We start from the raw sequence: 13,559 nt of genomic DNA, 5'->3' as shown, positions 1-13,559 counted from the left end.
GACATTGGAGGATGACCAGCCCCCCCAATTCCAGCCAAGACAGAGGGATTCTGACTCTGTGAGTCTGCTCACGTCTAGGTACATTAGTGATGGAGTCCCACAGAAGGGAAAAAAAGACTGTCTCCAAAGGTGATCGCTTCAGACAGCACTTGTTAACACCCAGCAGGGCAGAATGACTGGTGCTCAGTGTGGGGCAACCATGATCTTTCATTTTAACCTCTGCGCAGGATAGGCGCCCAGTCGGGTATGAGCTCATAAATCAATAAGAGTAGAGTGTGTGTGTGTGTGTGTGTGTGTGTAGCAGGGGTTTACGTAATCTCTGCCGCACTGGTCCAGGTCCTTCTAGCCCTCTCCTTTACTGGGTTCCCTACGATGTTTAATTTTAAATGTGTGATTTTACTGAGCCAGCACCATTACAGATAACCATCGAGGGTTAATTATTAATTATGGACACAGCCAACTAGTCAGACGGATACACATGGTAATCAAAATCCGTAACCAAAACTGAATAAAGACAATTTATCACAAGGCACTTGTTTGTTTTTTAAATGATCCAACAAAGGCAAAATGTAAAAAATATCATTTTGTATTGAAGCACAATGTATTGTATATTTTACAACAGTCACATGCATATCCAATTATCGCCTAAACTGTGCCTCAGGAAAATAAGAGAAATACACAACAGCCAGTGCATTAGAATACAACAGCCAGTGCATTAGAATACAACTGCGAACAACCATCTCAAAGACTACAAAGAGCCTCTAAATGAACACATACAAGTAACAAGTACACACAGACATGTGGATCGTCTTACTGTACCTTCTGTACCCATCCACTCTAATGCCAGCATTTGAAAAGTTAACAATGGGGAAATCGGCTCAAAACAATTGTCAACCAAAAACAAAAGCACAGCAGACGCAATGTTTCAGGCTGTTTCAGACACATCAAACAGTCTTAGCTCTTGATGCCTACAGGAGCACCAGACACACACACACACACACACACACACACACACACACACACACACACACACACACACACACACACACACACACAGCTCAGTTCTTTGTAGGCAAAGCCAACACACACTTCTCTCACATCACACAAGTTCGATTCTTTCTTCTGGAAATGTCTTTTTTTTTTTTGGGGCCGTCTAGTTGGCGGGGCAAAAGAGCCGGGCAGCAGAGGTGAGAGATGAGACGCCACAGAAGAAGAGACAAGTCTTTGAGGATGGAAAGCAAAAAAAAACAAAACATTACAGTGAAGAAGAAACAAAAATCCACACCAATCCCTCCTTCCTTCTCTCAGCCAAAAACAGGAAGTGGACATCCAATCGATTGACATGTCGTCCAGTCCACCGCTCGAGTCTTGCAGCTTGAGGTGAAGCACAGGGGTGACGCTGGATTAGGGCAGAGCAAGTGCCACACGGAGGGCTGCCTTCAGTCCTGAGGTGAAGGGCCACTGGTAAGGGGTCAGAGTTCAAGAGCGTGCTCAGAAGGTGGCGTGCGGCTGCTTCATGCAGTAGTGCGCCTCAGTGGCCGACACGTAAGCACACTCCGGAAAGAAGTCCTCTTGGAACTCGGCCAGAAACCTGAGGAGGGAACGAAGGAAGGAAGGAAGGAAGGAAGGAAGGAAGGAAGGAACAGAGAAAGAGAGCGGGAGAGAAAAATCGATGAAGACAGAGTCAAACACATTAACATTGCATAAGAAATTATGGGTGGCAGAAAGCTGGGCAACAGCTCAGTCTTCTGGATGAAGAAGAAAAAAAAACAACAACAAAAAACACTTCAATGAATCAAATTTCAATTTCCTTAATTTTACTCAAGTCCGCTTGAAACAGCTCTGAGTTTGGCTGGGGATGGGAAGGGTCCAAGGGGAGGATAGAAGGGAAGCAAACGGATTTAGAAGAAAAAAGAATGTCTCCCAAGAGCTGGCCACATTGGAGGCGTGTGCTTTAGTGTCTGAGTGTGTGTGTCTGTGTGTGTGTACGTGTGTGTGTACATGTGTCTGTACGTGTGTGTGTGTGTGTGTGTTTTCATGATTCAAAATGAGGGCTCTGACAGAAAATCTTAGTCACACTCGAGACAGTCTTTGTGCCCGCATGGCTTCAGATTTAGTAGTGCTGCATACCGCACCTTAAGGGGACTAAACGCTGAAGATCTGGACCTCTCGAGTTTTCTCCTCAATGGAATGGGCTCCAGACAGTGGGCTCCCTGTGAAGGCCACTTCTAGAAATGTGTTCTTTTCATCTTAACTCACAGTGGTGGGTCGTGTCGTACAGAACTGCCACTTAGACTGAGGTGTAGCATAGTCAGGTGGCTTAATGCAAAATTTAGGCTCGATCGTGACAAGAGTGATAAAAGCATGAAATTTGGCACACAATTAGCTTATACCCTACTAAAAGATATTAGAAGGGGTGCCCAAGTGAAACTGCTCATTTTTTCGTTTTAATGAGATATTAAGTTTTGACCTAAATCAAGATATGCGTTACCTGTGGTCCGATTTTCAAAACGGTTATTTTGCCTAGAAATGCTTACCAAATAAGTAATAAATCAGTTATTTATGCATGTTTGTGTTTTCTTGTTTGTTTTTGATATCCACTAGTTTAAACAAATGTTCCTTTAAGTAGCAAAACAGACAAAAAGACTTGTGCCCGTGCGCGCGCGCGCGCGCTCATCCAAGATGGCGGGAAAGACGTAATTCTGCTATATCTGTTAGGTAAAACCGTTATTTTACCACCATTTAAAACCATATTTGCATTTGTATCTTTTATATGTATAAGGACTGTAATATTTTATTAAAGATTTGCTTCAACATCATTAAAATAGCACCAACAAAGGCGCATTACAGTACCAGGAGGCTATGCAGAAAAAGGTAAATTTGGCGCAGATTGAGCGTGTCTTTTCGCACATCAAAACTGATCATATGAGGAATGTGCTGTTATCAATTGACAAATGTGATGATGAAAAATGAACAAGTCAATAGCATTTGTCGAGCTTATCGAGTACATAGAAGAATGTAGCTATTAAAAAAGGAACTCATATGTTTAAACTTTCTGAGCTGTCGTTGTACATCAAGAGGCTTGAAGATATTGGAGTTAAGAAAACTATAAATAAAACCAGGTTAATCAATGTCTTGCTAGAACATTACAAAGAGACTCTTTAAGAACAAACTGATGGAAGAAACACCGTTTTAGATTTCCGGGATGCAATAAGCAGGCTATTGAAGGATGCTTTGAAACAACACAACTTTTCAGAAGACGCCGAAATTCTAGAGAGGGCTGCAACAATTGTAGGCTAAGGAAAGACATTTTTGCACACAAAGGATTTATTTTTTCTGGGTGCTTTCCAATGGACTGCCATTCAAAATATTAACCGTCAAGCTTAAAGTCTCTCGTTTCTATCATTCTTTATGGTCTCAACATAGAGGATCAAGAGAAGTCTGAAAAAAAAAACTGGCCAAACTCGCATTTCAGCATCTCGTGAGCCACCCCTACCACTATATGTTGGGCTAAATATGCATAGCTCCACTAGAAGTAAGACATTGATAGAAAAGATATACCAAATGGGCATTTCTGTGATCGTATCATTGAGATAGAATACTGGCTAGAGACGTCTCTTTGCGAGCGCTACAAGGCCAGATTGGAGTGCGCTCATGTTCTTAAGGGCTGAATTTGTGATAAATCGTTGATGAGTGCGTTCACATGAATTCTACAGGCATCAATAATTATAATGATAATAAATACAAGAATATTTGTATCATTAACAATTACGTTTCACATTTATAGTCATGATTCTACGAGGCTTCGTGATAAATAAATAAATAAATAAAACGAGAACACTCGTTCAATTTAAGAATCAGTGCACACTTTGGCCGTTTAAGAACACATTTCCAGGCATTCATGGATCCGGTGGAGATCTTTTCTTAGGTTGAAGATATTAAAGACACTTAACAAAATGTGCGAGAATGAGGTCCATTGCTCACAATCCCAGCTCCACGACATCAGTCTCCTCATTTCACGGAACTGGTATCAGCATCTTTCAGTTTACAACAGAAAGTGTGCCTGGCGAAAATAGGCCCCCACTAGTTCTGCCGTGTGGAACAGAGCACCAAGGATAACCAGAGAGCTATGTAACGGTCTCTGCAGTTGCAATAAGCACAAGTTCAGTTTCCGTTCCAGCCTGCAAAATAACACCACTTCACGGCAATGTTAGCATTAGGTTTGGATGACTATCCCCAAGTGTCTATACTGTATGCAGAGAGCTGATTACGTGCACCTGCAAACAGCGCTGCTCACGTTGCAAATGTCTGTTTTGCTACTTAAAGGAACATTTGTTTAAACTAGTGGATATCAAAAACAAACAAGAAAACACAAACATGCATAAATAACTGATTTATTACTTATTTGGTAAGCATTTCTAGGCAAAATAACCGTTTTGAAAATCGGACCACAGGTAACGCATATCTTGATTTAGGTCAAAACTTGATATCTCATTAAAACGAAAAAATTAGCAGTTTCACTTGGGCACCCCTTCTAATATCTTTTAGTAGGGTATAAGCTAATTGTGTGCCAAATTGCATGCTTTTATCACTCTTGTCACGATCGCGTTGTTAAGCCACCTGACTAGCAGGGGACCACTGCTGCTCGTGTTCCCCCTGTCTTTCCCCTGCCTGTCTAAGGTGCGCAGTCCGCTCGCCTTAAATAACCCAATTCGCTCAAGTCGGAGGGCGAAAATCTCCCCGTCTAATCGGCAGAGTAAATCCTGAATGTCCTTAGTATCTGCTACGCCCGCCAAATCCCCTAAATCTTGCCATCTCATCTTGGCTTCCCGGGGTCTGCCGGCTCTTAATCCCACCGCAAACAAATTATTCTCATCAGGCCGAAAATTAAGAGCGAACGGGTACCAAATTATACTCATCGTGGGAGACACCTCCCTCTGGTTCTCCCAGACCTCGACCAGTGGGGCGGGCACACACAGACTATAGTTATCCGTTCATAGCCAGTCTTGATTACCCAGAGCTTGTTGGGTTCGGACTGGTTTAGAGTGATATTCACCTCGTATCACTGATGAGGAATAAGCGACGAACTGATTGTCTGTCCTATTCTGTCTTCTATTTTTTCTATTCCTTCAACAATTAACTCACAAGTGAACGAAAAAAGCATGCTTGCACGAACACACTCTCTCTCTCTCTCTCTCTCTCTCTCTCTCTGTCGCTCTCTCTCTTTCCGTTTTTCTCTCTCACTCACACACAGGATTGGGATTAACCTCAATCATTCTTTCTCAGATCCCTTCACTCAATCCCAGCATGCCGTTCTTCATAGCGTTACATCAACCGGGCCAGCTTCCCGTCCTCCACGGTGGAAACAATGCAAAGGCAATCTGCCTTTGTGGCAGAAGTCGGTAGCGACTCTGCTATCATCCCCCCCTCCACACACACACACACACACACAGTGATGATCAAACCATGCAATCGCGGGATGGTCCTCTGGGGAGCTCAACAGCGCAGCACTGTGGCAGGAAACGGTAGTGCGCCACAGTGATTAAGAGAGGAGAATAAACAAATCCAGCGTTTGGGGCCATCTGAAGATCGGCGGGCTGGATTTAAAGATTAGGCCAGAAGCTTGTGTAACCACCCACAGAGCTGCCGTGCTTTCAATGTGGATTCCCACACGCACGGTCAGTGTGTGTGTGTGTGTGTGTGTGTGTGTGTGTGTGTGTGTGTGTGTGTGTGTGTGTGTGTGTTAGTTAAAGAGAGAAAGAAGGGATAAATGAGAGAAACAGAAGGACGAAACAACGGTGTCAGGAAGAGGGGAGTAAGGGTCACCTGGTGGGAGCTGGAAAATGAATCTAGACTTTTCCGAAGCTCAGCATGACACCCATATCTTACAATGGTCTTCATCCACAGTTTTAGACATATAGATAGCTGGATAAACAACACTTATACTGCACATATTGAGAAATATATAAGAAATATATATATATATATATAAAAACTTTTTTCATTTGGGAAACAGTGAGTACTGTTTGTTTTTTTCACACAAAGTACAGACTTAATGCAATTCTTTCAGTTCTGCTAAAGGTGAATGACAAGGAATACAGTCTAATGCAGGGGTCCCCAACCTTTTTTGCACCACGGACCGGTTTAATGTAGGCATTATTTTCACGGACCGGCAGATAAATAGCCTACAGCAAAAATAAAATAACGCGACCGGCATAAAAACGAATGTTAAGTGCATGAAAAATACAACTCACCATTGTACTGACTTGTACTTTATCCTTATCCTGCGATGTCACAGACGGAGAAAAAAAAAAACGTCGGACCAACTGAACTTGGACTAGAATTTAAGAATGCTAAATAGCAGTGGTGAATCAGCCAGATTGTTCTTAAGGGCTTAATTTGTGAGAAACCGTTGGTGATTGGGTTCACATCAATTCTACAGACATCCTCGGATTTAAATAATTAATAATAAAAAAATATAAGAATATTTTAATCATTAACAATTACGTTTCACATTTAAATTCATGATTCTAAGAGGCATCGTGATGTTCTAAAAGCACTACACGAACACTGCAAATGTAAGTGAATAAATAAATAAGCATTAAACTCAATCGCGTGGATATAGGCATATTGGAATAGAGTGGACACATTCTGCAACTAGCCTACTGGTGAAGTTAGGTCTGCGTTTAATCCACCGGTGCTTGCTTTCCGCTTTGACATGATTTTGATCAGTCTGAAGTTGATTTTGCGTTGCTGTGAAGTCTGTGGATTGTGCACACGTCTCTTCAGTTGCATGCCTCTAAGGACGTTTGTTTCTTACTCATTTTCGCTAGTTTGCAGGTTTGTTTTTTGAGTAACGTATCAAGTGACCGAGACAAGTGTCTTGACGTGTCAAAAGGCACAGGCGAATGTTACGTCGGGAAAGATCCGGTCGTTTTTCAAAATAAAACAGACTCTAATAATTAATACAACGGAAATTATATAAATTATTTATTCTTTCTTTGCGGCCCGGTAGGAAATGCCTCACGGACCGGTACCGGGCCGCGGCCCGGTGGTTGGGGACCACTGGTCTAATGGACTCAAGACAGATGAATACAATTTGAGACAGTAAACCACTAAAGATTTAACTAAAACAAACATCATGCCTTGATCTGGCTACTGTCAAACAAGTCACTAAAAAAAAAAAATGCTGTGGGATGTTTGAGTGTGTGTGGATATCTGTGTGTGTGTGTGTGTGTGTGTGTGTGTGTGGATATCTGTGTGTGTGTGTGTGTGTGTGTGTGTGTGGATATCTGTGTGTGAGTGTGTGTGTGTGGATATCTGTGTGTGAGAGTGTGTGTACGCACCTGAGGAACAGCTCCAGGTGTTTAACTAGTGCTCGGAGGTTCCTCTCGGGGATGTGCATCTTCCCCAGGATCTCTGGCAGTTTCACTAAACACAAACAACGACAACAGAGACAGCACGTCATGACAACAGCCTGATCCAAAGCCACTTCAGAGCCTGTGAGAAATCACTTGAAGGACAAAAGTTAGAAAATTCTAAATCTATGCTTGAATAGATTGGAATGTGCATGTAAAGTCATAGGAATGCTTTGTGACGCATACAAAAATAAATTTAAAAAAAACTACAAATGTCTTTTTTTTTTTTTTTTTACTTGAGTGCACAACAGGACCTTCAGTTGTGTGAAATATTCATATTACAAGGAGAGAGCGAGCATGTTTAAGCCCTTTTAAAGTTTGAGTGGTATGTGTGTGTGTGTGTGTGTGCGTGTGTGCGCGCGTCATACAGAGAGTTAGAAGGGAATGTTTAAGACATGAGGTGTGTATGCGTACCAAACAGGCGGAGCAGATGCTGAGACCCATAGAGGTATGAAGGGGGAGGGGGCTGGTCACTCTGAGGATAGTTGTCAGGAGTCAGCCTCCAACTCAACACCTACACACACACACACACACACACACACACACACACACACACACACACACACACACACACACACACACACACACACACACACACACACACACACACACACACACAATTAGGGATGTGATTGGCAAAGGACAAAAAAAAGCAGGGAAATATTCAGAGTGCACCAACAAAAAACATTAATAATTAATTTATATATTTTAATTTGATACCAAATGGGTGACAAAAGCCACTTAATGAGTCGTCATGCTCACCTCATTCAGCTCATTGTTCCTGCGTGTGCCCAGCCCAGCGAACACACCACTGCCATCTTTGCTTGGCGTCAACGGTAATGGGGAGGAGGACCCGCTGTCCACAGGGGTCTCTGGGTAGGAGGGAGACAGAGAGAAAAGCAACAATAACTTACCTGCATGACCAGCACAGACTTGTTCCTCCTATGATTGGCTCTGGGCAAATGGTCAGAAAAAGGCTTCTACACTGGGAGTGGAGATGAGGTGGTAAGCCAGGGTACTGAAGCTCATTTTCAAACAAAAACACAGCAATGGCTATTCTGTTGTGAGGGGTGGCACACTGATATAGACAAACAGTGCCATCTAGTGGAGAGCACGTGTGCATGATGTTGCAGTGCTTTTTTGACAAATTGCCAAACCAAATCAAAATCCAAACAGTGGTAAGATATGGCAGAATGAGTCATTACAAACTATTTACGACCTCCGGGGTTTGAAGCTGTACATTACATAAACTTTTTAACAGTGTTTATGTTGGCTTGGGGTGAGGGGGCTACCACTTACTCCTCTCCAGGTTCAGGAAGAACTTGGGCAAAGTGCCGTAGTTGTCTCCCAGGCGGCGTTTGGGTGGGGGCGAGGTGCTGCTGCTGCTGCCCCCACCTCCTCCTCCCTCTCGCTCTCCCCCGGACGTGTGGCGGGTGGAACGGCGCAGTGACTGTGCCCACTCGGCCGCCTCCGCCACCGAGGTGGGGCCGCGTCGTCGTTTGGGGGTGCCCGCGTGGCCCAGGACAAACAGGGGCGGCCCAGTGGACGTCTCGCTCCCGGCCGGCTGGCTGTCGACGGACTGAGGGGTGGAGGGGTTGGCGCCAGGGCTGGGGGAACGCTCCTGCAGAGCTCTGGGAAGGGAGGACGAGAAGAGTTACACAGATGACATTTCGTCCGACAGTGAAGTATGGCACTCCATTAAACCACGGCCAATTTCTTGGAAGTCAGTCAAAGTCCACGGATGCTCCAGGGCCCCCAATCTCCTCACCACCATTATCCAAATGCTTCCATTTGACTGAACAATTCTCTTCAGAATAGAGCATAATGAATCACAACACAAACCCATGTTACTTCTAAACAGCTTACCCCTAAAAAATTATTATAATTAAAATATACTATGGAAATATTCAGTTCTGCAAAGCAATCGACCAGACCGGGAGAGTTGTGGCCACTCACCTGCTGGGACCTGCCGACGGCTCGTTGACTGGCATAACGAACTTGGAGGAGGTGACCTTCTTGAACTGAGCCTGCTCATTGGGGTAAAGGAGGATCATGGGAAGAGTAAAGTCAAACGTGATCCTCAGTCCATCCACCATCTCCTTACAGAGGTCCTCACTGAAGGCAGAGAGAAGAAGAGGAAGAAAGAACACAAGAGTGAGGTAGATATACTAGATGTGGTTACGAGCAGAAAAGCCTACATGTACACAGTGAATACCACACGTTCGGGTAAAATGGCAACTGCGGTGGTTGGGGACGATTTTTTCAGGTTTAAAAACCCTAGGGGTAAAATGTAATCGCTTCAATAAATATATTTCCTTGTCAGCCTCAGATCCGGCAGGGTAGGACAGGACAGCAGAAAGACTTACTTCTTCTCGGGTGGTATAGGTTGAGGCCCGGTGTCCGTCGTGGCAGATGCCTGGCGATGGCGGTGCCGCTCGTTGGCAGAGAAAGCCGCGTTGAGGGTGAAGTGCTTCACGTACGACTCCAGGATATTCACGATGTTCATCTGACTCGGAAGCTTGACCAGCTGCTCCCATCACACAAGCCAAGTAGTTCAGCAACCGTGCCAATGCGAGACCATAGGTGAGACGTGTAGCAGCATTTGGTAAGAAACTTAATTCACACAAAATACACTGATTTTTGTAGCTATACACATGTCAGAAGTCATCAAACAAAACACTAACCAGAATGCATTTATAACAAACTCAATATTTATAACACATTATGTTATTATATAATTATTACTATGAATGATTGTATCACTAGTCCTCCAACATTTATTAGCACAGTATCAGTTTTTCATCCCTGAAGCTGACCTTTTTCCTCTTGTTGATGTAGTAGCAGTCATCCTCCAGCTTCTTCTTGAGAATGTCAGGAATATCAATGCTGACAGAGACCGTCTTCTCTTCACCCTCCCGTTTGGCGTGAGCTTCCTGCTCCTCCCTCTGTAGTTCAAACAGATATATCAGTACCCACACCAAACCAACTAAACTAAACTAAACTAAACTAAACTAAACTAAACGTCAAACCAATCCAGACAGTCATAAAATACCGTTTACCATTTCATCTAAATCATCAGACGAGTCGCTTTCTCCGCTTTTTAAAGATTCAGGGTCTTCTGAATCGTCCTCGTCACTATCATCAGATGATGAGATCAAAGCTGAAAGAGAGAGAACGAGTGAAAAAAGTCAGGATACACTTCTGTAATGTCCAAATGTCTTCACAAAATGTCATCCTTTTGGATATCACATTGGTGTAAACATGTGGATACTTACTGTCAGTAGCCAATTTATGCGCTACAAAAAACACACATCAAGTCTGAAATGAATACCCATATCAGTTTGTTTTTAAAACATGCATGTTAGACTATTTGACACCCAGTCTGAACAAGCATTACTCTGCATCAAAACTGGCAGAGAGGATATTTGTTACAGAATCCAACTCACCCGTTTTCACTACATTACCCAGCTTCCATTTCAGTTCTCACTAGGATCACTCACGTAATTACTAATACCATTTGCCATAGTTATTTAATTGGGTTGTTTCGACGAAAATACTTACAAGTGTCATCGCTCTCCTCCTCTTCCTCTTCTGGAAGGGGCTTTAGAGCTGCATTAACACCAGGTAAACGACAGCGTCGTTTCCTCCATCCCTTTCTCTTCCTGTGATGAAACGTAAGACGAGACACAGTAATAGATCTTAATATTTCTTATGTATATTTGTGCATCTACATAATGTTCATATGGTTTCAAACTCAAATCAAGAGTACCTAAATTACTCTCACTTCCTGCAATTTACCACTTAGTTGGTGATACCTTTGTGCAGGTAAAGTAGTACTTACATGCGAGCCAAAGCTTTGCGCGCCAGTTTACGCTGTAATGTTCGATTTTCGTCTGAATCTCGCAGAACATGGTCCTCAGCAGCCCAACGGTCCCAACTGTACAAACATGAAACACAGCTGGATGGAGTGATACATTGTAATACACTGATTTAAAACAGATGACGACGAAACGTTTTCAAATAAACAACACTGATGTTTTCCTCTTAGCCACAAGAAAACAAATAAGTGCTATTTAAAGCTCTATGTAACACTAACCTGGCAGTCAGCTTAAAATTTCAAGTGGCACGTTATTAGAGTTACTCTAAGGGGCTCACTGACACTCAAGAAAGTCAGGGGAAAACAGCAAATAACTACTGTTTCGTAACATTACAGGTTAGCAACCTAAAAGCACTTTCATACTTTACGTAACCTGTGTCTAATGACAATAACGTCACCTGTAATGTGTCCTTCTCTGCTAGACCAAGTAATACACAGACCTAGGGTTAGCACTAGGCACTAGCTACCAAATCAGGTCAAATGAGCAAATTAGCGAGTAAAATGGTCGTGGATGTCGTTTTTTGGCAGATTTGTCATTTCTGAGGACAGCGGCCCTAATTCTGATGCTAGCTAACACAACTAGCTCGTTAGCAATGGTGACAATAGCCTAACGTTACAATAAATCTTGTATTTACCTCTGCCGTTATCGACATTCTACACGTCTGCAACTTAAAACACCAGATTCAACCAATTCCATTCAAATACGTACAGCTAAAAACACAAGAATGACTGATTATTGGTCGTGAAATTCTAACGTTAATCAAATGCCTCACCTTCTGTTCCAACCGTTAAAGTGAATCAGGTACTGCGGCACCCGGTTTCCCCGATCATCTTTCCTTAGGACAATATCAACAACCTGAAAAAAAAATACATCTAATTTACCGAGACTGGTAATTGCACTAATAATGCAATCGACGTGAATATGGCAAATAGCTAGTAACGTTAACTGTCAACGAACGGTTACAATACCGTGCAACATACGATACTCTTCCCCTCGTCCCTTTCATCCAACTCAATCCCTAACCGACCTGTGGTCGCATAGACTTCAACGATGGATAATGTTACGCGTAATATCCGCGTCGGAAGTTGTAAGCACAACTAGCATACAAGTGGCCTTACTATTTTCATTTCTGTAAAGTAAGAAATGAGAAGTCCATGAGAATTAAGCACGCAGCTTGCAATTTACAATGCATACCATTAAACTAATATGCATCAATTTAATCGTGTTTTTGATAATAACAGCAAGTTACGCACTTTAGCTCGCTAGCAAACGTCTAAAGCATAAACCAAACATTTTCCAAAGATTTCCTGTTGGTGAACTTGCTACGCCATGCCCACGCTTTAGATATTTTCAAACAACTTAAATACTTTATTTTAACTATTAGCGAGTGTTTGATCATAATTAACATTTGCCTGCTAGCAAGGTAGCTATAAAGCTGCCACTGATCTGGTAGCCTATCGCGACCATGGGAGCCATCATGCTTGGAGGTAAACAAAAACGAGTTAGGAAACCTCTTATTTCAGAAGAAGTCTGGTAGTCTATATCCATGCTGTTACCTAACAACACAACTATTGTAGGTGTTTATCTAAATGATTTACCTCGAGACGGTGCCGTAACCATGTTAAAATGCATCACACGCCCAATGTTCCACTGAAGTTTTCCGCGCAAAAGCCCCAATCCAAAAACTGCAACATTGTAAGGTGAACTGGTGCAATACAAGCTAACGAAAGCAACCTTAACAGGAGGGGGCTCGCTTGGAACATCGGGATCCCCTGTGCTACAATGTAGGATAACTACCTAATGGTATTATCTTTACCTTAAAAAGACGCACTTTACCTTTGCATCATAGAGCACTTTGGCCTTTTCTGGATCGGGTTCAAAACAAAGAACTTTTTCTCCTTTATGAAATTTTAATTTCATTCCCCGAGAGTTCATTTGTTCATCATGGCGATAAGGAAAGGAGGAATATGGACCCCCGCTCCTTAACCCATTCACCGCCAGGCTGTATCCATCTCCAGTAAAAATATGCAGAGGGGTCTACGGCTGTGAACAACAAATGGAATTGTAACAGTTTGTCCCTCAAGGTCTCCGTAGACGCCGATGACGTCAAAAAGTTTGGGGAAGAAGAAAACGTGTAACTTTCGCATGCTTAAGACTTTACAGGAAACATAATGTTAAACTTTCTGGAATTAGTATTAGACTACTTATTTGTAACGATTGTTGTACATCTCATAAGTCTACTTAACATTAGTGATGGCGAATT

The 13,559-nt window shown here is 42.8% G+C and overlaps 1 protein-coding gene across 2 annotated transcripts; it reads right to left on the bottom strand.

Annotated features, from left to right (window-relative positions):
• Nucleotides 1-570: 570 nt before the first annotated feature.
• LOC105902841 (MSL complex subunit 3) lies at nucleotides 571-13,339 on the bottom strand. Of its 2 annotated transcripts, none has more exons than XM_031582834.2 (13): nucleotides 13,133-13,339; nucleotides 12,069-12,151; nucleotides 11,260-11,355; nucleotides 10,980-11,080; nucleotides 10,478-10,578; nucleotides 10,235-10,363; nucleotides 9,785-9,945; nucleotides 9,375-9,533; nucleotides 8,718-9,049; nucleotides 8,181-8,290; nucleotides 7,833-7,932; nucleotides 7,347-7,431; nucleotides 571-1,591 (listed from the first exon to the last, which is right to left on the bottom strand). In XM_031582834.2, exons 1-13 carry the CDS (start codon nucleotides 13,229-13,231, stop codon nucleotides 1,492-1,494), a joined length of 1,656 nt encoding a protein of 551 aa, XP_031438694.1. In that variant the 5' UTR covers nucleotides 13,232-13,339; the 3' UTR covers nucleotides 571-1,491. The 2 variants fall into 2 exon arrangements, with proteins under 2 accessions (XP_031438694.1, XP_042565985.1); XM_042710051.1 differs by lacking the exon at nucleotides 13,133-13,339 and adding an exon at nucleotides 12,895-13,074.
• Between the last annotated feature and the right edge of the window lie 220 nt (nucleotides 13,340-13,559).

Source organism: Clupea harengus, chromosome 16 (genome assembly GCF_900700415.2).
Source record: "Clupea harengus chromosome 16, Ch_v2.0.2, whole genome shotgun sequence".
NCBI lineage: Eukaryota > Metazoa > Chordata > Actinopteri > Clupeiformes > Clupeidae > Clupea > Clupea harengus.
The sequence above is the reverse complement of the archived record's forward strand: the minus strand, read 5'-3'. Positions and strand labels throughout refer to the sequence as shown.

Excerpts from the sequence above, each read along its gene's own strand:
- LOC105902841 (XM_031582834.2), bottom strand. The coding sequence starts at position 13,231 with ATGAACTCTCGGGGAATGAAATTAAAATTTCATAAAGGAGAAAAAGTT. Across the intron at positions 11,081-11,259 it reads CGCAAAGCTTTGGCTCGCAT|GAAGAGAAAGGGATGGAGGA; the intron begins GTAAGTACTACT and ends GTTTCATCACAG. Across the intron at positions 10,579-10,979 it reads GGAGGAGAGCGATGACACTT|CTTTGATCTCATCATCTGAT; the intron begins GTAAGTATTTTC and ends TCTCTCTTTCAG.